At 36.9% G+C, this 25,737-nt stretch overlaps 5 protein-coding genes across 8 annotated transcripts; 1 reads left to right on the top strand and 4 right to left on the bottom strand.

The window, feature by feature from the left end:
- The first annotated feature begins 147 nt into the window (after window positions 1-147).
- LOC103330077 (uncharacterized) lies at window positions 148-2,141 on the top strand. Of its 2 annotated transcripts, none has more exons than XM_008232621.2 (6): window positions 148-295; window positions 409-561; window positions 645-718; window positions 870-949; window positions 1,358-1,510; window positions 1,900-2,141. In XM_008232621.2, exons 1-6 carry the CDS (start codon window positions 292-294, stop codon window positions 1,949-1,951), a joined length of 516 nt encoding a protein of 171 aa, XP_008230843.1. In that variant the 5' UTR covers window positions 148-291; the 3' UTR covers window positions 1,952-2,141. The 2 variants fall into 2 exon arrangements, with proteins under 2 accessions (XP_008230843.1, XP_088906134.1); XM_089050008.1 differs by having other exon boundaries at window positions 1,358-1,515.
- Window positions 2,142-2,468: 327 nt separating this feature from the next.
- EDL2 (EID1-like 2) lies at window positions 2,469-4,992 on the bottom strand. Of its 2 annotated transcripts, XM_089050007.1 has the most exons (4): window positions 4,834-4,992; window positions 4,589-4,707; window positions 3,097-3,871; window positions 2,469-2,760 (listed from the first exon to the last, which is right to left on the bottom strand). In XM_089050007.1, the coding sequence occupies exon 3, from the start codon at window positions 3,860-3,862 to the stop codon at window positions 3,116-3,118; it is 747 nt and encodes a 248-aa protein (XP_088906133.1). In that variant the 5' UTR covers window positions 3,863-3,871; window positions 4,589-4,707; window positions 4,834-4,992; the 3' UTR covers window positions 2,469-2,760; window positions 3,097-3,115. The 2 variants fall into 2 exon arrangements, with proteins under 2 accessions (XP_088906133.1, XP_016649546.1); XM_016794060.2 differs by lacking the exon at window positions 4,834-4,992 and having other exon boundaries at window positions 4,589-4,827.
- Window positions 4,993-5,853: 861 nt separating this feature from the next.
- Window positions 5,854-10,191, bottom strand: LOC103330074 (Plant calmodulin-binding protein-like protein). 2 transcript variants are annotated; one of them, XM_008232617.2, is made up of 2 exons: window positions 9,938-10,191; window positions 5,854-7,969 (listed from the first exon to the last, which is right to left on the bottom strand). In XM_008232617.2, the coding sequence occupies exon 2, from the start codon at window positions 7,922-7,924 to the stop codon at window positions 6,215-6,217; it is 1,710 nt and encodes a 569-aa protein (XP_008230839.2). In that variant the 5' UTR covers window positions 7,925-7,969; window positions 9,938-10,191; the 3' UTR covers window positions 5,854-6,214. The 2 variants fall into 2 exon arrangements, with proteins under 2 accessions (XP_008230839.2, XP_008230840.2); XM_008232618.2 differs by lacking the exon at window positions 9,938-10,191 and adding an exon at window positions 9,684-9,870.
- Window positions 10,192-13,444: 3,253 nt separating this feature from the next.
- On the bottom strand, window positions 13,445-16,344 carry LOC103330073 (lysine-tRNA ligase). The gene is made up of 6 exons (XM_008232616.2): window positions 16,000-16,344; window positions 15,318-15,467; window positions 14,934-15,192; window positions 14,633-14,851; window positions 14,350-14,492; window positions 13,445-14,008 (listed from the first exon to the last, which is right to left on the bottom strand). The coding sequence occupies exons 1-6, from the start codon at window positions 16,288-16,290 to the stop codon at window positions 13,709-13,711; spliced, it is 1,362 nt and encodes a 453-aa protein (XP_008230838.2). The 5' UTR covers window positions 16,291-16,344; the 3' UTR covers window positions 13,445-13,708.
- A 513-nt stretch (window positions 16,345-16,857) lies between these two features.
- On the bottom strand, window positions 16,858-18,288 carry LOC103330072 (RING/U-box superfamily protein). Its single transcript, XM_008232615.2, has one exon. It carries the CDS (start codon window positions 18,141-18,143, stop codon window positions 17,343-17,345), a length of 801 nt encoding a protein of 266 aa, XP_008230837.1. The 5' UTR covers window positions 18,144-18,288; the 3' UTR covers window positions 16,858-17,342.
- Between the last annotated feature and the right edge of the window lie 7,449 nt (window positions 18,289-25,737).

Below are 25,737 nucleotides of genomic sequence, written 5' to 3'. Positions count from 1 at the left end.
AAAAATAAAATAGAAAAAAGAACTGATAACACGCATGACGTGTTAAGTTTGTGCGGTGTTCTTGGACATCGGACACCGTTCGATTAATTAAGCACGTGACCCACCTTGATTCAAGAGCCTTCTTCGTGACGTTTCGATCAAATGCACGTCATCTGAGCCGTTCGATAAAAGCCCCATGTGGTCTGGACCGTTGGATTAAAGAACCAGTCAGACAGGTATTTAGTAGCGCCAGTGCTCGCTGGCGTGTGTGCTGAACATTGACATTTGAGCAGCAAACGGAGGCGAATTGAAATGGGTGAAGCCCCTCTTGTTTTCTTTCTTGTGGATGATCAAATCCACTAACCTCCAAGAACAGTTGGGTTGATGCCAAGTTCTTAAATATTTTTTGTAAATTTTTTTTGTTGGCAGATGAAGGAGAAGAAGTGAAATCAAAAGGAGGTAACTTTGGGGACGTAATGGAAGGAGTGGCTTCAATAGCACTGTTACCATCTGGGGCCATATCAGGCCACTTCATCCACCGCCAAAACTCCATTAGCATTTGCTACGGTCTTTTTGGAACTGGTAATTCCTTTCTCTGTTTTCTTATCATGATACCCTTTGCGATATGGATGCTTAGCCATTAATTTCTTTACCATGTTCGGTAGAGTTGGCATGTGAAAAGGAGTGTAGCAGGGGTGAGGATTATCGTCTGATCAAGCTTGAAATCATAGACTACAATGTATGAGGGATTTTTCATCTTTCTTCTATTGTATTCGTACACTATTTAGTTACCTTCTCCTCTTTTTTGTTTCATTTTTTACCAGAATGGTACTTTGCCTTTCAATAATGTAATTCTCTGTGTGGCCTCTAATGGGTTTTGATTTTGACAGAGAAAGAAAGAAAAGGTTGTGGTTGTAGAGTGTAGAGGCCATGATGCTGCTAGGTTGCAGAGCATTGATCATGCTCATGGGTAACCCATTTTAGATCTATCTTGCTGGTTCTTAATTTATGTTATATTATTTTGCATATTCTATTGTTGGTTCTTGCCCGTTAGTATATTTGAAGTTACAGATACTTTTGCTTATCTTTTGTTAAAATTCTTTGCTTTTATAGTCTTGTATCTCTGTGATTTCTACAATGATAGGAGAACCTTTGGATGAACCATTGTCTTTCATAACGTGATCAAACTATTATCTAAGATTTTGATATAGCTGAGTCATTTTTCCTTTTCCAAGAATAACATTTTCTTACAGCCTCACTCCCATTTTATGTAGTTTCATTGTGAATTTCTGTTTTCATTTATAATTATCTCTTTCATGATTGATCATTCCATGTAGATAACATATTTTGCCTCTTGTTCGCGTTCAATGGTAGGCAGTTGGGAGGAGGATGTTGTGGATCTGGTTGAAGAACAGCATGGGAAGGACAAGCTTTTGGTTTCTTTCAACTGTGAGACTCTGAAATCTGATAAAGCAGCAGAAGATCATATCAAACAGTTTATGCCCAAGTTAGCTGGCCTAGATGCTATTGTGTAAGGCCTATTTTTTCTCTTATCCCGTCTCATAACTCTATATGCACAATAACATATGTCAAACAGACGACAGTGTGGGCTTTCCTGCTACTGTCTGGTTTTCCAGCACTTTGTATGGAAAGTCCTCACACCTTTCTTGCCTATTTCCTAGTTCTAGGATTTTCGAGAAACCAGCCACAGTTTGTAGCATGGTTTCCTTGAGGGTTTTTTGGAAGACAATCCAGAGAGAAATTAACTTTGATTTTCTGCTTTCTAGTTTAAGGCTTTAAGCCTTGCTCTTGCTTCTCAGGGTTACTTCTGTATTTTCGTATTAACCCTATGCTGATTTGTCAAATGTTTCAGTTTTATATGCCTTGTACAAGCCCTGACTGAGAATCTAAATTTTGCAGCAACATTGGTAAGATGACCATTGCTGGGTTGAACTTCGAAGCAGAGGAATGAGCACATTATATGATCGGATGTATATAATGTACTTCTGTATTTTTCGTTTATGTAATATAGTTGTAATTCTCTGTTTGCCAATTTTGCCGGTTTTGAAACCTTGTGTCGTGCTGCATCATCTGTTTCGCATGAGCAAGTTAAAACAGAAGACTGATCATATATAGCCTTGTGTTATTAATTTTTTCTTGTATGCTTCACACTTGCAAATGAAAACATGGTCCGAGTCTCTGCTATTATTAAGGAGGTTTTAAAGAGGTTGCATAAGTCGACTTAAAAGATCCGATTAATCGAGTGATCTGAAAACCTGATATCGTATTTACATGTTTTACTCTTCCAACAAATTCTGATTGCCCAGATGCAAATGATATTTAAATGATCAGTATCATGCATTTCCACTATAGCAACAGAGTTTTAATCACTTTCCCTTCTTTGTATTACGAGTAATTGAAGTCTTTAAACTCTCCTCTTATCACTGTTCAAAGTTATAAGCTGATTCAAGATTTATTGGAAAAGTCAATGAACGAGAATGTCAACTTATTGCACAAACCAATATCCGATCCACATTACATATATAGGCCAGACATAGATGTACATTGTATTACAGTCCACAGTGACAACATTTTATGTAAAGGACAATTGGAAGAGAAATGGTTAGCAGCAGCTTCAAGTACTTCCACGGTAACCCACCAGACCAGGGCAAGACTGAAAGCTGACACTCAATGGGATTGTAATGGTATGATTTCAGCTTCCACAAGCCGAGTCAAGATCCCATAAACCTTCCCAACCTTAAACTTGCAACGCCAAGAGACCTGCCAAAACATAAGGGGAAAGAATAAAGTTATCTTATGATTCCAGCTAAAAGAAAGGGCGGTCAGCCCGAGTAGAAAGCATGTTCAATTGAGCTGCAAGAACTGAAACATATTCTCATGGTTTACTTTTTTAATGAATTAAGGCACATTCAAAAGGAACTTTCACATATTGGAATACTAGTTTTGCCATATCCAGCGAAATGGGATGCTCTTGTTGAACTTATATTATAGGTATTGCGTCCATGTCATCCCATAGAAAAATCGCGAATCTCCCTATAGATATAACCCGATTTCCAAAAGAAAAAATTTCTAAAACTTCAAGGTGGAAGAGAGTACCTCTTTTTTGTTTCAACTATCACTCCAACTCTGATGCCTCTTCTGAATCAGATAGAGGTAGCAGGGTACAGATCCCAAGCATATGTCCATTAAGGCAAACAAAATACTCAATGCAATCCTCATAAGCTCCCAATCTGCAGCTGGCACTCTGCGGTATCATTTTGGCTTGCAACATGCTCCATAACTTAGCTTTACAGTAAGGGCACACCTCTGTTGGATGAAGTTGGGCCTCCTTCTTAATCAACATCTTCCGAACCTTTGACATTGAGAATGACTTGAAGACTCCGCGGAAAAAACCAACATCCCCCTCTTCACCTTGGTCAAGATGTTCACAGGGATCAGACACATACAAAACATCTGTTCTGCATTGTGGCAAGAGAAAGCTCTTCCCAGACGTCCTAGAGAACCTGGTCCTATAAACAAAGTGACCAGGGATTTGAATGGTATTAAAGAGGCCACCCTTCTTAGATCCTGTACAGTAAATAAGCAGCTTCCCGAGTGCCCTCCAGTTCCCATCTACACTGTGACTCCCACTAGATTGAAGATCAATCATCATCTTTGGTGCTCTTGTTCGGCAAAATTCCTTCCACAGTACACGCTTGGCGAGATCATCAAACCATTTGCAGACACAAGAAAGTGTAGCAATTAACTTAGGATTCCAATTCAACTGCTGGAATACTAGGAATATTGCATCTTCACTTAGATGCCCTTTTGTGCATTGACAGCTTGTTGAGTGTATGCAACGATACTGCTTTGTAAGAATCATTTTGTCCACCTAGAAAGATTGAAAAATACAATAATCTCAAATCGCTGTAATTCATGAGACTGTCAACATGTAGCATACATGCACTCACACTATTGTTTATCAGCCAAATAGGGTAACAAATGTTAGATTTAATAGTATTACAATCTGAGAACCCAGAGGTACTTCGCAACCACAAGCACATAAATGCTCTGTAGAATCATTTTGTCCACCTACTAAGACTTTAAAATATAATAATATCAAATCCCTGTAGTTCTTCATGAGACTACAAATATAGCAAATGCGCTCAAACTATAGATTATCAACCCAAATCACATATGTTTCAGAGCAACAAGAATTTTCCAGTTTAAAGTTTAACTAGAAATCTTAGACACACAAAATGGTAAGTAAAAGAAACATTTAAGTCCCGAAAATTCATTGCAAATTAAAACTCCAATCAACTTCAATCACACACCAAACGACAGGGTTTTGGTATATTTTCTCAATGCATGTCACATATTTCCAAAACCATAGATCCACAAGGCACTCCGCATGAAAAACAAAGCTTTTAAACAAAATATAGCAACTACTTAAACCAAATAAAACCCACATTAATTCGTGTACTGATTAAGATTAGACAAAAACTAAGAACATGCAAAATGTAATATCAAAACCCACCGAAACGCAGGTAAAGAAAGCTTAAAGTGGACTAGATCGTAATTAACATGAAATGGGTACCCAATTTCTCACCTCAGCCTTAACCTTAGAAATGGATTGTGTACAGAAAGCTTCATCACTTGCGGTAGAGCAGATATCCGTGGCTTACAAAGCCCTTTCCCGGCATAGTTTCGAAACCCTAGAAAACCCAACTGTGCAAAATCGAACAGAGATTAGGGTTTTCATAGCAAAAGAAGAAAGAAAAGAAAATTAAAGAAAACAAAGCTAGAAGAAATTTCCATTTGACAAGCGAGGAAGCAGTGGGAAATTGGATTTACTTCAGGGGCAAATTTGTCCAAAGAAAAATTCAGTGACAGAAGCACAGCCGCACAGGTCAGGTACTGAAAGCAAACCCAAACAGCGGTGGTATCTGGTGGTAGGGACTGGAAAGACGAAGGCAGGCTTGGCTTCCAAAATAGAAGAATTGCAATTTGCCGGAAATGTTATAACGACTTGCCGGTCCTTTATGTATAGCAACAACAAATTGCTTCATGCCACGTGTTATACCGGAGGTGGCGGCTTTGGATATTGTGCAGTGGGGACCACATTGTCTTATCTGTCATTCAGACAAGCAACTGTCATCGTTGTTCACAAATTTACTGTTGGGGAGTATGGTATTTATCGTGTCAGCCAAAAGCGCAAAGGATTCTTCAGGCACAATATCTCCTGGTGGCAACCTTTTGCTTTACCTTTTTTTAAAATAATTTTATATATTTATGTTGCTTTAATATGATACCCTAATTTTTTTTAAAGAAGATTTTACAGTGGAAGCAAAAAATTTAAATTATAATAAATAAATAAATAAATAAAACAGCTTCACCGTCTCCTTGCTTTCAAGTTCGAGTTCATATTCTCGTAGATAAAATCAATTAGTATATAGCTTCTATTTTTTCAGAAAAATACATGTTCTATTCTAATTCTACATGTTCTATTCTAATTCTAGCATAGGACAAGGTTTTGGCCTTCCTTGGCATGCTTATTAGCTTTGATCTGGTTGGCCTTCGCCATTGCTACACCCAGGCTTCCACTAAGGCTTTCCAAAAGCATTTTATATTTGTATTGTTGTGGGTGTTTCCAAGGTCCAACCACATTTCACATATGCGTGCATCTCATACAAAATTCATTCAAATAAATGTATGGCAATGCATATCATCTGCATTATGAACACATTTAAGTCAATGCTGCATAATTTAAACACCACCATTTTGTTAACAAATCAGGTAATAAGCTTGGATCAGTCGTATTGGCGGAGGAAAAGCTAAATCCAACAAAACACTGTCAAACCAAACAAAGCACAATTACAGTCAATATAGTAACTTTATTAAAAACCAAGAAAACCGATATCACAAGTAACCAACAAACAGTTCTGTAATTTTTCTTTTCTCACTCAGTATATGAAGTCATGAGTATAATTGTTTTATTCACAAGATAACAGTCGATCATATCTGGCATGAAACTCAAAGGGAAAGGGAGAAACCACAAAATACAGATGAGGCATGTTAAGGTCTAAGCTTGCAAGACTCCACTTCAACTCTGCATCCAGGCCATCTAATGCCAACGGAAGCAATCTTCCTTTACATTTTTGCAGACCATGAGCTTGTTAACTCAAATTCTCACATTAGAAACTTAGGTTTATTTTCTATTGTTCTTTTACCCCACTCAAGCAACAGAGCTTGCTGAAGGTTTGCGCTCTTGGAGTGAGATCACTGTTTCAAAAGCACCAACTAAGGCCTTAACCTTACTCTTCCGGGTTTCAACAAGTTTACTCGCTGTTTCTTCGATCACATTATTAAATAAACCTTTCTCATCTTTCTTTCCTTGAACATCTTGATGTCTCAAAACAACCTTCTCTGCACCAGGTTCAGTAGCGAGTGTATCACCATTAGCACCTCTCTTCTTAAAGCTTCGCCTTTGCGCATCAGCTTTGACATTCTGGTTGTCTCCCAACACTCTTCCCCGCCTAAATTTGAGTCTCCTTGGACTATCATTCTCAAATTTCCCGTCAACCACCTTTCCCCTCCTAAACTTTAACGGTTGGCCATCCTTCTCTTCAGAACAAACCATTCCAGACTTTCTTGGTTTCCCTTTGTCACCCTCCTTTAGGGTCTCTGCATTCTCTCTATAGTCAACTTCACTGTCTTCTGAGAAAGAGTAGTCTTCTGTTTCACTCATTGTATATTCAGACTCGTGATCTTCTCCTTCATGGGATGAAAAGGACACGGGGTTTGGGAGGCACAAAGACTCGGGTGAAGATGATGATAAAGGTGGTGATGGTTCAACTTCACAATTTTTGTTTTGACCGGATTCCAAAGGTTTGTTCTCAGTTTCAATCTTGATTACATACAAGGTCTTCTCCTGTACCTCATCATTGTTGAGTTGCTTGGGTTTAGCTTTTCTGATCTTGTTATGATTCTTTAGAGGAGACACAACTTTCACAGTCTTGTTCTTCTGTGTTTTTAAGCTTGCAACTCTCCTGAGAGAAGGTCTGGGGGACATTGGTGTTGTTGGGGGCAGCAATACTTTCTTCAAAGCCACTATGGGCGTTCCTGCCCTCTTGCTTATCTTGACATCACTGTTTCTTTGGCCTTTTAAACCTCCTGAAGATTCAGGAGAAGACATTTGCTTCAGAGCTAAAGATTTTGGCTTCAGAGAGGTCCCTGTCCTCTGGCCTATCTTCAAGTCACCGCTTCTTAGGGCACTTGAACCTCCTGAAGTATCAGGAGAGGACAATTCCTTCACTACAAAAGATTTTGGCTTCGAGGAAGTGACATGTTTTGCAGACAAACTCTTGTCCTTGAGTTTTATTGAACCCTTCTTTGAAGAGACTTCCAGCTTATCAGGAGATGATGAAACTTCCTGCTTCATGGTTTTAGACGCAGCAGAGACATGGGGTTGTGAACACGATGACGATTTGAGCTTGGTCAATGATGTCTTCTTCCTATCAGCCAGAAGCTCACTCCCAACAGGATTTTGGCTGTCAATTGAATTATTTGACAGTTGCTGCTTGGTAATGTTACATGTATCAGGTAAACGGGTTTTCGAATCAGGTGAATGTTTGAGCTTGATCACTGCTGTATTTTTCCTCTCTGGAAAAACTGCACTCTCTACTGAATTTTGGCTGTTAGGTGATTTTGTTGGAAGTCTTCTTGGTACGGACTTTATGGGATATCTTGCCTTCACTTCCAATTCATGTTTCTTCCCATATTTACAATGATCATGACAGGAACCAGTAGAAGCTCTGAGATAATGAGGAATCCTTTCTTCACTGTTTAACGATAATATTTTCCCTGTAGAATTTCTTCTTGAATTACCCTCATCTTGCTTTGTTGTTTCACGGGTTATTGATAAATTGATACCCAATTCATCCATCAGAAAGGAGTGAGATACTTCAAACAAAGTTTACAGCAGAGAATCCTGAAAACCAGCCAAAATGAAAATTATAATGGTTAAAGAAGAAAAGAGAACGGGATAGGGGGTGGCAGATCAAATATGCATAATTTACAAAACAAAAATGAACACAAATAGGTATAAGAAATCTATCAAAGCAGTGGAGGTGGTAAGAGTCACAAAATTGAGTTGATAAATGACCTGGATAAGCATGGCACAACATAAACTGCCATGTTAGCTTGTAATTTTTAAATCAGATTCAGTAAAAGTTTTACCATAATGAGCACTTACACATAGCTTCAAGCAGGAAGGTTTTCAACAAAATTTTCAACCTGGCGAAAGGTATAAAAAGTATGCATTTACAAGGTTGCAGGTTGCACCACTAAGTGAGATCATAAAACTCATACAAAGAATCAGTTTCGTAAGATTTATTAAACGTTGAGGGAGATTAGACACTGATATGGACAAGAGGAAAACCAGGAAGAACAATGTAAAATGGAATTGGGGTTTATGGAGGAACCATTGACCTCTAAATAACTCAAGTTAATCGGCCTAACAATCCTCTTCTACTACACTGCATAACATAACATAAAATAGGCCATTACATACAACTAAATGATCCAAAAACAAGGAACCACTAACCCCGGCAACTATATTGGTGTGGGAAACATCCTGCTAAAACTAACCACATACTCCTAGTTGTGCTCCTACTAATCATATAGTGGCAATACTTATTTCAACTAAAAAGATAAGACCAAAACATTTTCAAACTTAAATGGAAAACACGTCATGTAAAAGTAAAAAACACTCACACACGACACCAAAATAAGTAATGGAATCAAATTCCATGCTCTCTTGATTTTGAAATTAATTCCAGATGGGGCACCAAAGTTAGACATTCGAGTTGATTGTGCAAATTTTGAAGGTTTAGACCACAGCATCAGACAGTTGTTGAATTCAAAACTTACTATGTAATCAATTTGTTATTGTATAAAGAAATACCGACAATGTAATCAATTTGTTATGGTATAAAGATGAAAGTATTGGCAAGACATAAATGCTACAGGATGCAAAACAAAAACAAACAAAAAAGCAACAAAGTAACAAAACAAATTAGTTGGCATCTGAATTAACACCGTGATTATCAAACAATCCCACAGAGTTATAAGGTGATACTGATAGATCTATCATGATTCTGCATGCAAAAACCCCCCACAACCAACTCCAATGTCAAAAAATAAGAGTCGGCTAAAGAAAAAATCCCAGAAAAAGCTATTACTCAATGCATTCAAAGCCCTCTACCACCTAGTCCAATGTCAAACAAAGAAGATTCGGCTAAAGAGGAAATCCCAGAAAAGCTGTTGTTCAATTAACTTTTTTGTTGGGAAGAAGACAAACTAAAAGCAGCCAATTTTGGGTTGCATTCGAAAAGCAAAAGAAGTTGAGAAGTAGCAGAAGAGTAGCTCCAAACGTCCAACCATACGAACAGTAGATAAAAATGGAGGAACATCCAATGAGAGCTAACAAGTAACCAGAACAACCACCCGTAGATAGCACGAATCAATTAACTAAGATAGTAATTATATTATGCAAATCCATCACCAGAAATTTAAAGACAGATCAAACCCGCATCATATTATCAGTTATTAAAAGTTAAAATAAAAAGCATGCCTTTGAAAAACCAGCACAAAGAAATCTTAATCCCAAGAACCTGTACAGAGGAAGAAAACTAAAGACGCACCCCAAATAGCAGAACACCATGAGATCCAAACTGAGCTTAGTGGAAGCATTGATGACACAAAACCCATAACCGAAATCACAATATTAATCGAACCCAGTTCTTTTTTTTAATTTTTTATGTGGACTGAAAACCCAGTCTTTTACATGATCGAACCCAGTTCTGATCATGTAAAAGACTAAAAATCCATATCGCATTATGTGCCGAAAAGGGATTAAATAGATTCAGAAACGCGTAGAGAAGCTGCAAAAGCATACCTTTATTTTCTGCTAAGCCTGCTCAACCAGAAAGCAAAGGAAGCGGAAACGGATGATGGGGTGTGAATGAATGAGGCTGCTCGAGGAGAAAGAAAAAAAGGAGAGAGAGAAGAAGAAGAGAGTAAAGGCCACTCCTTTTTGCTATGTTTTTTGTGTGAGATTTCGCTTCACAGATCGTGCAAGCAACTGTTTCTTCTAGTTTGCATTGCTTTCTGGTACGGGGGGGTTTTCTCGGCGCTTTGCGCGTTTGTTATAGAATCCAAGAAAAATATAAAAAGAGGGAAAGAAGGAGGAAGTGTGAGAATTTCGTTTGGGTCCCACTCAAACTGCCCTTTTTCGTCGAAAACAAATACGCTTTTTTGGAAGTTCCAAAACTCAATCCCAAACTGAAGATTTATTTGTGAAGCTGTTCTTACTTTTTCTAATGGTGCTTATGACTTTTGGATTTCTTGCAAAAAGAGAAATTAGTTTTGGGATTTTTATAGCCTAAATCATAGGGCGATTAGGCATGTTTTGTATGAAAAATATGAAGAGAAAAAATACGTGACTTGTTTTGGATTCTTAATACCATCCTTTTTCAACATTAAAAAGTTCGAAGATATCTTGCTTTATATGTATTTTACATCTCTTTCATGCTTTGTTTGAATAAATGTTTGCTTTCAAAATTAACTTACCATAAAAAAAAAGGTAATTTAAGTTACTTACCCAAAAGAAATCATAATAACCGGTAACTTTTTTCTGTTTTTTGTTTTTTTTATACAAACGATATTGAGAGAGGAGGAAATCGAATCTAAACAATATCAAAATAATGAGGGAGAGTTTATGTCTAGAGAACTATTCCAACTCTTAACCTTAATGTCCTCATATAAAATTCTTAATTTTTAATATAATGTATATAGATGTCACACCAATGTATTTCTCATTTGTGTATTTCTTAATTTTCCTGGTTGTTTCGTTAACAAAACCTAATCATGTTGTTTCGATACAAGCGAAATGCCTAATTACATTTTGCTTATATGGTGAGGATATTTCAACACTATTGATCGTGTTGGATTAATGATGTAATTAACACCATTTGAAAAGTACACAAGACGGTTTATTTCCAAACAATTTCAGGAAATTTATAATGAAAGTGAAGTTGAAAATCATTAGAAAGATTTATGTTTGTCATATTCATCCCTTTAATGAGATTAATTATACATAAACTCATCATGAGAAAGCGTAATGAAATAATTATTTGCATATCGAAATTGCTTTCATGATTGATAAACACAGATTTTATTATGAAAATGCAACCAACTCCTTTAATTTCAGGCTGTGGTGGTACATTTGTGGTTGGCCAAATTCCTATCAACTAATTAAGCTCCCATTCAAAATGCATTGCCAACACGTCAACTTAGTTTTTTTTTTTGGGGTAGATTTCTATAAGAAAATTTTGGGGTCTCCTTCTTAAAGAATATATATATACAAGTTGAGGTCCTCATTTTCAATTTTTTTTTTTTTCCTAAAGCCAATTTCAAGGAGAAGACTAAATCAATAATTAGCATATTTCAAAATTACATATTTCTATTTGTTTTATCAAGTTAGGTGCGATTAAATCAAAGTTCTGGAATATTCCTACACGTACTCATACTTTTTCTATATTTATAAATATAAATTTATTTTTTTATTTGTTATAGTCATAAAGACTTATCATGGGGTCAGGGGCCACCTTGTTATAAGAAATAAATATTGCAAAAATATTGTTTCTGCAATATAATATCAGTGTTTATTTATATAAAAAAAGAAGTGATATAACATAAATATAATTATAATATCAATATTTATATTGTCTTAAAAAATTATCAATTTTTATATTAAGAGAGATTATATTGTGTAGTAAGCAAAGGATCTTTGGATTATTATTTTTCCTAGACTTAACCTTTAAACAACTAATAGAACGGCGGTTAAATGCTTCTTCTATTTTATAGAGCATCTGCTTCAAAACAAAACAAAACAAAACAAAAGGGGTCGGTGCTTTTATTTATTTATATTTGACTATTTAATTGCTAACAAATGGGTGTGACCAACTTTTTAATCACACCTAGGTTAGATCGTGTCAGACAATGATGTTTTCAATTTCATCTTCCCGTAACCAGGTGTGCGTACATGATTGTTATCGAGGGTGACAATTTTAAAATACAACAGCTGCATAAGTAATTTTGATTAGTCGATCATTAACAATTTCATTACCATTAGTTATTATAGTATAAATCTAGCTGCACTTGTTGAGTCCATAAAAAATTATAGTGCCAAAGAATGATTGTTTAGTAGTGCATGTTTAAGGAGTCCTTACAAGATCCATTCTATTGACGATTCACAATCATCCACGCATGCTAAACGGGAACGAATTTTTTTCAATATCCGTCTTTAGGTTCCCCGCCATAGAGAAATGTGCATCTTAAAGTTTCATGTAGAGCGTCACACAAACTTGGAGGGCGGCCAAGTTGATGTTTAGCTTCCTTTTGGGGTGAAAGTTATGCCCCTTAATCATTTTAGTACAACATCATCATGGAGAAAGAAAAGCAAAGAAGGTGGGTGGGTTGCATCAGTTCATGGAGGCATGCCCCAAAGCTTTGAAAAAGTTGTGGCCAAAGATAAAGCATAAAAAGAGCAAAGGGACAATAAAGAATTAGGAAAGGCCACCTTGGATTCTCTCTCTCCCTCTCTCTCTCTATCTATCTATCTATCTTCAGACTTCTTTACCAGTTGAGATCTAGACGTGCTTGCTCCTACAGTGCTATTATAAAAAAAATATATAAAAAGCCATTTCTTTACTGATTGCTGGGCCAGCAAAAGCCATAAGAACTTTTCTTCTTTTCATCTCATATAATATTAAATATTTTATGCGAAACCTACTTTGACAGCTGATAATCAAGCTCCGAAAACTTAAATGTAGTTGGTAGCAGAACTTAGTTGGGGAGTTGACCTTCCAACGAAAAGCTAGATTTTTTATGCTCAAGAATTGATTAGTATCTTTCAGTCGTATCAATTGATCCTTACGTCATCCATTGCAGGACAAAATTTCCACCTTCTCTTGAAACAATTGGTTGTATATCCTGCTAACTTTCCTTGAAGCTTTTGCCTACTTGAATCCCATGACAACTGACAAGATAACCAAGTCATGTATGGCCACCTACCAGTCATCTATCTCTAATAGGTAGTAGTCAGTGAGCAAAGAGAATGAATTTCGTATCTAATTGTGCCCAAATTTCAGTATTGCCCTAATGAAATCCAAATTAACTGCAAATTTGTGCAGGGCAGATGAGGGACATGCCTTCTCTAGGCTCTTTCCATGGGACATATCTTTGATGGTGTTGTAAGTAAATGTAACCTGAAGCAAAGTTTTGGTTTGTTCTGGTTTTTGACATGTTTTCTTAATGACCTGGTGTAGGGCTCCCGGCAACCACCTTTATTGTTTATTCTTTGCTTTGTTTCTACAACCATTGAATAACAAGAGGACCAGGCTTAAAGAGAATAATTTAATTTTCCAACAAAACACCACAATATGATACTTTCCATTGCACCTTTACTTCTGTACTATTATATCATGCATCTTCTACTATAGGTGATCAAGTACAATTTTAAGATGTTAAATAACAAAACCATGGTGAGTCTCAGCACCATTTTACCTTTTTTGTTTGGCCAAAGAACCTTTGTAGCCTAAGTACAGAGGAGTATGTAAATTGAACAGGTGAAACCTCGACTGGCACATTTGCATGCTATGTTATGTCATCGTTTCCGGCCTGAGACAGTCTTCTTCACAGCTCCCACCGAGACCAAAAACTTATCAAGCGATGATAAAGTCTTCATGTCGTCGGGAGGGAAGTAGCTGGTGGCCTTTCCCATAAGTGATGTGAAGAGAAGAGAGAGTGAAGGCCGAGTGACATAGCGTTCATCCAAAAGGTCATCCAGAAATGCAAATGCAGCTAACAAATCAGACCTGCTTGCATTGATTGGTGCAGCAAAATGAGCGGGGATTATTCTCTTGAACCTCCACTCCCGTGCAATCCCATCAACCCAATCCCTGACCTGAATTATTAAAATGCAAAGTCATTTTTTTGGGACACAAATAGCCATAATACTGAATTTCATGTACTTACTATAGTTTCTTGTCATATTTTTTTGGTGAATGCACATCGCCCATAGTATACAAGCGCAGAGTGTTGATTTGATTATTTCACACAAAAACAACACACATACACACACGGACAAAGAAATAAAGATATCATTTAACCACACCTTTGTGCCCTCATCAGGCATGCTATATTTGGTGATTTCACTAATTAGTTTGCATACCAGAAGACGAGCCAAATTGAATATAAGATGTACAAGATCCAGCAAAGAAATTTGTATCAGAATGGTTCAACTACCTTTTCAGGGACTTTGCTGAAGACCAGAGTCTTTACAATTGGTGAAACAATCAGCTTTTGTGACATCTGAGCAAAGCTAGTATTAGGTTCCAACAGATTCGATGGACCGAGAAACAGAATTTGAAGAACCATTCTTTCCCATCCTACACCAAAAATTCGTTTTTATTCAATATTTTTTTTCTTTTAAAAAAACATACATGATAACCCTCATATTGGATTATCATTTTAGTAACATTCACTCAAGAATAGAATTTTGAATTGGAAAGGGGAGTGAAGATTCAACCTTTTTGACGGTTCACCTTGTTGTCGACTACTGGTTCTTGAGGTACTTCTTTTCCTTTACTAAGAAGTTTTACAGCCAAACCATTCTTTGCAGATGCTAACAAGGATTCTTTGCTAATACAATCAGGTGGCTGTCTTGGCACAAAAATTACCGCATCCGTTACCAGTAGAGTTCTGGAAGGCTTATGATAGAAAGCTACCTCCACATATGGCCCAATTCCTGAAAATTCACAAGAAAATGAGTTTGCCCAATAATTCTATAAAAACAAAGTCTTAGATAGCACTGTTGCAATTTGTATTACCAACTTCTGGTGAACTTAGAACCTTCTGCTTAATCTCATAAGCCCATGGGGTGGACAAATCATCATCTTTTAAGGTTTTAGCACGAAAGATCCCAAAAAACTCCAGTGGCAGATTCAAAGGCCAACTCCATTGCCTTGGTGCCACCCATACCTGAGCTCGAGGGAACTCTCTAGAAAATGGACCAACAAAAATTTTGTGCTCATAAGCAAAGGTAGGTAGAACTATGTATTCTACGGGAGCTCCCAACTCTTTCAGAAGCTGCCAAGAGACACAAAAGCTCATAAGAAGAGTATAGTTGGTTAGCAAAAGCACCGGATATGCAGAATTACGCAGAGTTGAGAACAAAAAACATATGGGAGACGATTCTGCAAGCAAGATATAACCTGAATACACTCCTTGGTTGGAGCAATGGGGGCATGAACCCACAGTCCTCCAGATTTAAGTTTGATGACTGTCATTCTAATGTTTGTTGACACACTGCTGAAGCCTAATGCTTGCTCTTGTTCAAATAACCATATGCAGCCCTTCACAGCCTAAAACAAATGCGGAAAAGAGAGGAAAAGTTATTGTAAACGCTACAATAATACAACTACTCTGATCATCCAGAACAAATATCTGCTCTGCAATCAAAGATCATACCTTTGTACACTCAATGAAATACCAACCAAGCACTTAAGGTTACACTTTTAAGTCAATAAAGCAACCCATCAATTACAGCAATTTGCACATCAAGTATGAAAAGCTATAAGGCCATCCTTGAGCAATCAACTGTGAAAGTTTCTCTCTTCATTGATTAAAATCTGATAAGCTGTAATAAACCTGGCTTCTACTAAAGAGTGACAAAAAAGACATGAAAATTGAGAACACCAGAGGACCAGGAATCAAATGTGAGAATAAAGAAAGAAATTTGTCAAGCCATAAGCCAAAATTACCAAATTTTAAGCAAGTCTCAGCTGAAAACAAGTACAGATATATTCATAGGAATAAAAGTTCAGACCAAAAAGCATTACAATGATCACTAAGGTAACAGAGTCAAGAAGAAGGTAAAGAAAAAAATGAGCTGACCTCAGTCCTAGTGGTGCTTCTATTGAGAAACGGACCCAGAGGAAAAGGAAACCCGGTGAAGTTGATGTAAAAGCGGCCACCACCTCTGCTTCTACTGGTGTTTGCTGAGTTGGTGGAGTTTGTTGAAGCAACCACCAAATTGATGGCATCTTCTTTGTTCTTGTTTCTGGGTTTCAATTGTAAACAAAGACCCTTCAAGGACCCACCAAAAGGATTCCAACTTGGTTCTCTGAGAGAGATTGGGTTCTGCAAAATGGCGCATTTTGGTGAAGCAACGGCAATGGCTGCCATTATTTCTTCCAAACTCTCTTAATACTTCGTCACAAACAACCAAACCACTCAGAGAGGTGTGGTACATAACACAATCATAGGTTGCAATGCCAGGTTATGCTTTTGACACGTGGATGATCTAGTCGGATTGCCTGACATGGATTTTCTGTATATTTTAGATTAATTGTGGATGGTGGGGAAAGAAGAAGACGCTTTTGGCCAACCTTTTCTTGTCACCACAAATTAAGTCAAACAATCAATGGTAGTTTTCTGTTGGCTCCAGATTACTTATTTGAGAGCGAATATAAAAAGCCTTTAAGATCAAAGAGTGAAATTCATACAAAATTTAACAAGGTCGAAATCCATACATACAAATTTGATTTGCATTTTTTCTCTTGGTCGAAATGGAGGCAGGAAGGATTATATACCTATAAACCTTGCCTTGGCTAATTTAGATAGCAATTATTGAAACAGAAAAAGCATGGGAAGAATGAGTTCTCTGTCATCCATTGCCTTGGGTTATTCACATTGCAGAATTGCAGATTATATCGAAGAAGAGAGAGACTCATCCTCTCAGTGTCAGAAATATGTACAACCAATATTCCTTTTTAATGAAATAACCATAATAAACAATTTCGTTCAAAATCCACCACCATCATACTAGAACTACGCAGCACAAAAGTAATAGAACTATAAAAACATATTATTAAACACAAGTCTTCATACAAACACCCTGTATGTCCTAAGTATTCTGTATTCTAGCAAGAGAGCATTGCATATGCATGAAGCAATCCTCTGCTGGAAGATGTGATACTTGCATTGCATCTAATCTTCCTGAACCAAAATTTGAGAAACTAACATGCCCAAGTGAACGTCTACAAGAGCTGAAATGATTCTGACAATATCAGAGAAGGGTTGTGCTGAGATCAAGCAGCTTTGGTAGAAAAATAACATTGCATCATGGAAACTGGTACGTCGTCAAATTGCATACTAGAAATACGGATTGGAGGCACCATCATGTAGAAGCAAACTTATATTCACAGTGCTTGTAAACAAAGCAAGCCAATAGCACCTCAGGTGATGATTTCCCTGACAAGCCAATCCAAACTTGGATATGCGAAGTACAGAAGAAGAAACGATGGGAGAGCAAACACAACCGTGATAAGTATGTACAAAGCCAATATAGCTGCACAGGCAGGTATTACATATAAGATGATCAGAAGAAATATCACAACCAGTGGAAACTTTGCTGTCAAATGAACGAAGAAAAACAGCGACTTCCGAAGGGAAGAATGCAATCGCTCCACACTAAGGTAATTATTGACAAGGGCATGATTCTGACCCAATGGCTCGATATGGCGAATATGGTGTACCCTCCTGTGGTGAGTGTGGCTCACTTGACTTCCCACGGATGCATTTCCATTTGCCGGCCAGACAGGGTGATTATCACCAGAGAAGGTAGAATGAGACTTAACCCTATCACCATTCATGCTCTCAACCATCCAAAGAAGAAAGTAGTTCTTGCGAGGGAATTTGAGATTTCCCCTGTAAACCAGCCGGAAGGACAAGAGATTGCACCATGGGCATGAGATAAAAAGAGGAAGCTGAATTGGTAAAGTGGGGAATTTCACAACAGCCCATTGCAGTCCCAGAATGCAATTTTTACAGAGGGTATGGCCACACCATAAAACGTAGGGCACATTTTCGACAATGTTGAAGGACTCCCAGCATATGGGGCACTCTAGTCCTTCCTCTCTCCCAACAACAGAAGAACCCTCATCATCAGAACATTCAGAAGCAGCTTGTGTTGGCCTTAGAGAATCATTTTTCAATCCAACACTTCCAGCTATGCAGCTGGATGCAAAATTCCACATATTGACCACAACCAACCGTCTCACTAACACATCACCACTAGAAAAGGTTATTGCAGCAGTATCTCAAAGCAAGTGTGATGAAGATTTACTGGGGCATTGAAGGTGTCTTATAGCCAATAATGTCAGCCAACATCACGCATTTCTAAAACTCAGAACTGAAGAAGAAGAAGAATACACAGTAAATTTGGCAGAAAACTATATTTTTTCCACTGCACTTGGAATTAAACTGATCTCGTTTTCTATTTTGAGATCATTGACGCATCTACCAATTACACCTATTGAGTTCAAGTTCGCTGAATATGCACCAGGCAAGCCACACACGCAAATGCAAAATGATTCAGCCAAAGAAATACAAAATTACGGCACCTCAAAACAGTGATTTAAAACCCCGAGACCCAATTAGACAATCAAACAATCGATCATTCATATAAACTTCGAAAAAAGATCCAAACTTTAGAATAAAAAAACCAAACCCTTCTCTGAAATTTTGAGCCGCAGGTCTGTAAAACTAACCCAGAGATCTAAAACAAAAGTGAAAGAATCAAACGAATAAAAACAGAAGTAGATGAAGATCTTACTGATGGTAGGGAGCGCTTTGGAAGCAAGTTTCAAGTGAGAGAGATGGGGAGAGTTGAGAGAACCCTCAATCTCTCTCTGGCTCTTTCTCGGAGCTGTGAAGTGTGAAGAGAAATGAAAATTGAGTTTTTGTGATACTTTCTCCTTTTTCGGGTTCCGGAACTCAATATGTAACCGATGGAGCGGCGTGGGTCACCATTCCAAGTCTGTATGTATATATGTATGGTCCAAGTGGCTGTGATTAAGCTAGATGACAACGACGTCGCGTCGACGTCGGTCTTCTGGAGTCTGGACCATTAAAAATTTGCTAAACGCTGCGTTTTGGTTACTCTTCAGTTGGGCTCAAGATAGCCTAGCCCATCTATTAGATTTAGCCCAAAACCTGGCAATTTTGGTGGATATACTACTCTTTATATTGTATTTATATAATTTGGATTACATTACCCATACACAAAACTGGGTATGTTGCCTATTACTAAACAGTTGCAATTTTGCAATAACTCTATTTACTGGCCCATCGGAGGTCTTGTTTCGATTCCTCCCTTTCTAATATCGCTTCTATCAGTTGGTATTTTTATCATCAGAAAAGAAAGTACTATTGAGTTCTATAGTAGCCCATGGGTTATAGAACTTAGAGATTGATGTACTTGGGCCAGCTTTGGAGACTCACTTTCAGGCTTCTAATTTGTACCCCATTTTAATCAATCAGGCCTGTGTGCTGAAAGGCTATAATGAGTAGTTTATAGTGAATAGCTTATTTGAGGGGGTTCAATTTCACTATCAACAAATGTGAGGAAATGAATTGACTTAAACATTTTAAATGGTTTGATGGTGTGATTGAACCCTTCAAATAAGCTCCTCACTCTAAAACTTCTCATTATAAAAGCTTCCGGCCTGTGTGAGGTCTTGATGTCCTTGTGATCGCATTCCAATCAAACCGTAAACTCCCATTAAGGCACTTATATACCTATACTTCCTTGAATCACAGCTATACAACTAAGGACACTTTTGTGATAATGATTAATTAACAAGTTCGGTTTATAGTTAATTAATGTAGGTAAAAGTTTTCGGTTTAAGGCCCAACATAACATTTTCTGTCGAAGTAAGTACATATGGACACATAAAAATAAGATTTGCTTGTCGATGGCCCGAATTGATGGTTCACAAGAGTCCACTTGATCTTTACCTTAATTGCATTATTGTGTCCTTGCATGCCTCGTATAATTACATATGCTAGCTGTATGTGTAGGTTATTTTAATTTGGTACTCATATCATATGGCATGAAAATATGCCTTATCTTAACTGAAAATTCGGTATCCTTCCTTCTTCATCAACAAGATAAGGCCAATATATGGAGTGGGTCACTTGGTTTTTGTTATCATCTTGCAATTTGGCTTTGTACTTCGGATGGTTGAGATTCGACCACGTCCACACATAACTTGCCACACTAGCTAACAGAAATATGAGCCCTACCCTAGCTAACGGAAATATGATTCAATTAGATATTTGAAAGTAACATATTAGATACCAAGTGTTGGGTACTTGTTAGGTTTTGTGATCAAATAAATAAATAAATGTCTTGATTGCTATATACAGGGACATTCTCCAATAAATCTTTAAGTTTACGTACTTCTAATTTCAATTGTTGGATTGCATGTAAGAGACTACCAACACATTTAATGAATGTAACTCAACGGTCAAAATTAAAAGTATGTAATTAATCCTTAACATAAAATACTTATTGAAGAATCTATCTCTTAGGTAGGTGGTCCTACCGCATTAATATTGTGGAATTTATATTAGATGGGGATTTATTATAATAATGGAAAATTATATCTTGCGGTAATTTAGAGGTCCCACGCGACGCAAGTAACCCTAGCTCGGATGTCCTTTTCTATTACTTGAGCATTGATTGATCAGAATGGATGCCTAAATGTTTTGCCTTCACCTGCAAAACTCCAAAAATGAGTGGGACCCAGATACAATGCAAAGAATGTTGTTGTGTTGCTAATAAATAAGCCTTTTGGTCTGTGAATTAATCATTGAGGATGAGACCCATATCCTTGTGTGTCTTGTGAAGTTCTTATTATAATAATTTTTTCTTTCATGCAAACTATGAGTCATTTCTCTTTGCAGATAAATTATATTCGGATAGGTGTGTATCATTTTGTAATTCTAATGAGTTAGTTTTACATATGTGTTAGATTGTGATTGGTTGTAAGGAAGAATGACTTCTTACTTGTAAAGAGTCAAGCCGTGTCACTTATAGTCGTGCCGCCTCATCAGAGGGATGTTGTAATTTTCTTTCTTGGGTAATAAGGTATAGTAATTTTGATAGGGCAGGATAAATAATTTTAAGACCAGTTGATTATTTGATGATGATGGTTTTGGAAAATAAAGGCCAGTTGGCCACTGGGGGACTTTGAAAGCCAGGTCTGAGATTTTGTATATGCAAAGGATCTTGATGCTGGTCCCGGGCTTTGTTCCCAATTGCTTCGATGCAGATGCTGATTCTTCTTGTTCAGCCCGATCATGATCATGGTCTTAGACTCTTAGATTGATGACAGCCGTTGATTCACAAAAAGTTATGCGTCAAGTGGCACAAACTGGTTGCAAGACCATGAATTTGTGGCCCTCCTCGATGCATTTATGAGCACGTGGAACTCTGAACTATTTATACGCATGACATGAGAGAAATTGAAGAAGAATAATGCAATACATATGTTAACGCTACCTGTAATAGCTTTCAACGATTGTTCTCCACCTCCCCAACGTAAGTCTCCAATTTATTATTTTGCTCGCTATTTGGTAGGCACAAGGAGAATTAAACCTAGATGGAGTATTATTCTCTCTCAAGAGGTACCCTAAGCTAAGGCTCCTGCGGCTTGTTGAATCATTGTATATATAGTTCCATTTTATTTATATGTACAGGAAGGGAGATCGAATTCAGATAAAGGAGCAGACACACTGCATTAAACAACTGACCTAACCCGTCACATATATATGTTTTAAGATGTAAACTTCTATAGTAAATCGTTGTATTACGTTTCAGCTACTTGTTTTACTAGCCACACCGTGCACCACGTTTTGCCTTGAATAACGTGATCGATCCATGAGGAACAAAAGTTAATTTGTACTGCTGGTTCTTTTGCCTTCAAATCCATCCTAGCTTTACATCAGAATTAATAATAATTACCTAAAAAGGGGAGGTCCTACTCTTCACATGTGAGATTCCCATCAGTTGATAAAATATTAGGCACCTGTATTCCCTACATATCTACACATGTAATAATTCTTCAAGCTTTGACAAGTAGAGGAAAATAAATGGAGTTTGTTTATTATTAAGTTAATGACATAAATATTATGTTTCTTGGAAAAATAATGAAGTCGAACGAAGATAAAGACTAATCATGATGAGAGAATCTTGGAATATAATATTGCTCTAATTTTGGAAAAAATTTATTAATTATTTGACGACTACAAGTATAGAAAATGTTGGTTGTGAAGTACTTAGTACACTAGTAAAAGGGATAAGTACTCATGCGGATCCCATGACGAACAGGAGAATTGGACCCTACTTCATTTTCCTTTGGTGTTTAGAGTAGGCTGCCCTAGTTTTGGCTCCTAGTTTGTCGGTCATTTGTTGTTGCATACAATTTATTGCAAGTTTTATTTTAAGGAACCTTCCACTCACACAAAAAAAAATAGGCCATGAAAACGTACGAATCTGTAATGCCATGCACAAGAGAAGTTTTTATATGTTTCGGGTATACAATATACGACGTGATTGGTATACCATCTAATATATATATGACATGTGAAATTATTCTTCAACTTATTGCATTACTTTTTAGGATACATGGTTAGTGTAACATCGAAAAATTACTCCATACACAGAGAGTTCATGGGACTGAATTAATATTACTCTCTCTCTCCTTCGGTTTTTACAATTCTCTTTTGATTTCACTAGATTCAAGCTGCATAAAAGTTTGGTTACGGGTTTCTGGCCTCTATATTTATTATAAGTACCAATGAGTCTATGTTCAGTTTAGTTCGGTTGGATTCGATTGAATATGTAATTCTTTTGAAGAAAAGGGCACAAAAGTAGTACAGAAGACTACTACGTTTTTCACGTTCTAATTTCAGAAACAAAAACTAAACAAACCAAGTTTTCGGAGTGGTGGGCAAAAAAAAAGGCAGATCAAATATGAAAACCAAGGACCCAAAGTTATTGCTGGGCAGAGAGTAACTGATGGTGACAGAAGGGTAAAGGACAAGTTCTTCCAACTTCTAGGAAGATTCCATTTCCCTCTTTTTCTCACATCTCCAATTTGCTGCCTAGCCAGACTGCCAAACCCTAATAAAACACCACACAAATTCATTTTTTTTCCTTTCCCTTTTTTTTTTCTCTTGGGAAAAAGATTGGTACGGCATCTCATCAGTACGGAAAATATTGTATTTGACTACGGATTAGATTAGATTAGATTAGATGGTGCCACCTACGCTATGGTCTTTTCAATTATTGATGAAATACAGATCACTATTGATGTTGGGTGTTTCTTGTCTCCATTGTTTTCTTTACCCTAGTTTGAATCCAAACTCTGTGGGACCCCAAAACTAGGGTTTTCTTGTTTATATGCTTTTGTTAGCTCAATCATTTTGAATTTTTGTTTTCTTTGTCTCCAGTCAATAATTGTATGTCTAACATGGGACGTGCCCCAAATTTGTTGTGGCCACACTTGGGAAGGTTGATGGTGTCAAATTTAGACTGGAAGGGGAGACAGACTTCTACAACCATTTGTACCAAGCGAGCCCACGAGATTAATTTATGGTTCTACAATAGGCAGTGGTCACATTTTGATTTGAACGATGCTTTTCTAAAAAGGAAACCCAGTACAATAATTCTCTACTTTAGCTGTGAAACTTTTTTATCCGAAATTACCCAATTACTTGAACCCTCGGGATGCATACATGCAAGTTTTTATCATATAGATTATCCAATTACTAAACAATTCTTCTTTTATTTAAATACAAACAATTTGGGTGGTTTATGCAAAAATATTTTTTTTTTGGGGGTTTCGAACTTTTGTCCACATAATTTGAGACCAAAGAGTTTGATCAACTTATCTATACCATACCGACCAAACAAATTGTTAAGTTTAATTGCCCTTTTGTTGGGAACTAATTATTGATAACTTTTCGTGATACCTTTATTTTAGTTTCAACTTCTACAGGGCACAGCCGTGCATCACGTTTTGCTTTTAACTAGCAACAATGTGACAAAGACATCAATAGTTTCAAAAATACTTATGTGCAGGAGGGTATTCATTAATTAACAAGATTATCGAATGGTATGCATCTATCCATTCTTTGCATTTTGCTCTTTTCATTTCACTTTCAGACACTGACAAAAGATTCTCGAAGGGTGTAGATTTTTTTAAAGCTTGGATGTGATTTATAAAAATGAAAACACAATCCCAAAATGTTGCTTGTTGTTTGCAGTTAATGAAAACCATATAGTTTGACACCTGCGTTTTGGCTTCGTATGAGAAGCTTCCACTCGCAAGCAACTAGGGAGAGAGCTCACAGTACACAAGCTATATGTTTTGCATGCACACAGAGGAAAGGGTTGGGGGAAGAAGAAAGCACTCTCGTTCGCAAGCTTTGAGAGCTTCTTTTTTTGTCAAAAGCTTTGAGAGCTTTCACACTAAGTTTTTATTGGATTATGGTTTCAATATTGTCAACGTTCAATTTAGTTAATTAACAAGATTATTATCGGCGAGAAAAGAAAAACGTACGTAAGAGTAAAGAAACAGATAATTTTTTGGATGGATGCAGAAAAACAAAAACATTGCAAAGTAATCAGTAAGGTTAATCAGCTTTAAACAATGAAAGATTGAGATGATATTGCTAATTTTGTCACCTTGTTTATGTGATCAGGTCAGTGATTTGTGAAAGAACAGCAAATAAAAATAATCCAAATTATATATAATAACCAAAGTAGATATAACATTCGCAACACAGTCTCGTTCGCTTTAACTCGTTAACTTTATGATACAATATCAGATCTTAGGTTCGATTTGCATCGTTCTAATTAACGTGACATATACAATATGATTGTGATTACGACACTTGAATTACCAAAAGCATGATATCAATGTGAAAACCTATGCTTGGATCACAACCCTTTTGATTTGATCCCTTTCTTTGCATTCATTCACACACAATATCTTAATACAATCTAATGATTGTGATTAGTGTTGGGTCTGATTTAATATTCCTAGAAAGGACAAGCCCCCTCCCTTTTGGTTCGTTTGTGTATAATTAGTTAGAGACGAGAGACGCCAATGCACGATACCTTTTTATAGAATTGTGTGGGAAAAAGTCTGAAAAAGAAAAAGAAATCTTGGAGCGTACAAACCTGATTGTGAAGTTTCTGGCACTTTAAAATATGAAACAAATGATTCTCGTTAAATTTATTTTTCTTGTAAATATTTATCTATTTTCCTTAGCCATACAAAGAGGGAAATAATTGATCAGATCAAACCCAACAGGAGGGTGAGATAACACGAGAGATCTGATGAGAGGGTGTGGTGGTGATTCCCCCGCCCCGGCCAATCATCCATCACCAAATTGAATTATTGTTTATATTTTATATTTATTTTTTGGGGTATATTAATACCATCAATGATGCATAAGGATAAGGGAATTACTAAGACCGACTTTCAACTCAATGATTGTGCTATCATCTTCCAGTTAAATCACATCGCCTATAGGGCATATGCCCCTGAATACGCTGTATGTACGAATTTTTCTTAATAAACCCTAGACAATTTGCTTCTTTTTTTATTTATTTTAAGAATACAAGTTATAGTCTAAATTATCAAGGATAATGAGATTTCTCACACGCATACACTACCAAGGTATTATAAGGGTTCGAATCTGAGACTATTGATATGCAAGTCAATATCCTCTTTCATTGGGCCTTAAATCAACAAATAAACTATATAACAAGTT

The sequence above is a fragment of the Prunus mume genome, linkage group LG4, assembly GCF_029339155.1.
Source record: "Prunus mume cultivar Tortuosa linkage group LG4, ASM2933915v1, whole genome shotgun sequence".
Classification (NCBI taxonomy): Eukaryota; Viridiplantae; Streptophyta; class Magnoliopsida; order Rosales; family Rosaceae; genus Prunus; species Prunus mume.
This window is presented reverse-complemented; position numbering and strand designations above follow the sequence as displayed.

What these genes read in the sequence shown, in the direction of transcription:
- EDL2 (XM_089050007.1), bottom strand. Translation starts at nt 3,862, where the DNA reads ATGATTCTTACAAAGCAGTATCGTTGCATACACTCAACAAGCTGTCAA.
- LOC103330072 (XM_008232615.2), bottom strand. Translation starts at nt 18,143, where the DNA reads ATGTGGAATTTTGCATCCAGCTGCATAGCTGGAAGTGTTGGATTGAAA.
- LOC103330073 (XM_008232616.2), bottom strand. Translation starts at nt 16,290, where the DNA reads ATGGCAGCCATTGCCGTTGCTTCACCAAAATGCGCCATTTTGCAGAAC. An exon ending in GAAGCACCACTAGGACTGAG is followed by an intron (nt 15,468 to 15,999) that starts GTCAGCTCATTT and finishes CATTTGTTTTAG; the next exon opens with GCTGTGAAGGGCTGCATATG. An exon ending in TCTAAGTTCACCAGAAGTTG is followed by an intron (nt 14,852 to 14,933) that starts GTAATACAAATT and finishes GTGAATTTTCAG; the next exon opens with GAATTGGGCCATATGTGGAG.
- LOC103330074 (XM_008232617.2), bottom strand. Translation starts at nt 7,924, where the DNA reads ATGGATGAATTGGGTATCAATTTATCAATAACCCGTGAAACAACAAAG.
- LOC103330077 (XM_008232621.2), top strand. An exon ending in CTACGGTCTTTTTGGAACTG is followed by an intron (nt 562 to 644) that starts GTAATTCCTTTC and finishes CATGTTCGGTAG; the next exon opens with AGTTGGCATGTGAAAAGGAG. An exon ending in TTGAAATCATAGACTACAAT is followed by an intron (nt 719 to 869) that starts GTATGAGGGATT and finishes TGATTTTGACAG; the next exon opens with AGAAAGAAAGAAAAGGTTGT.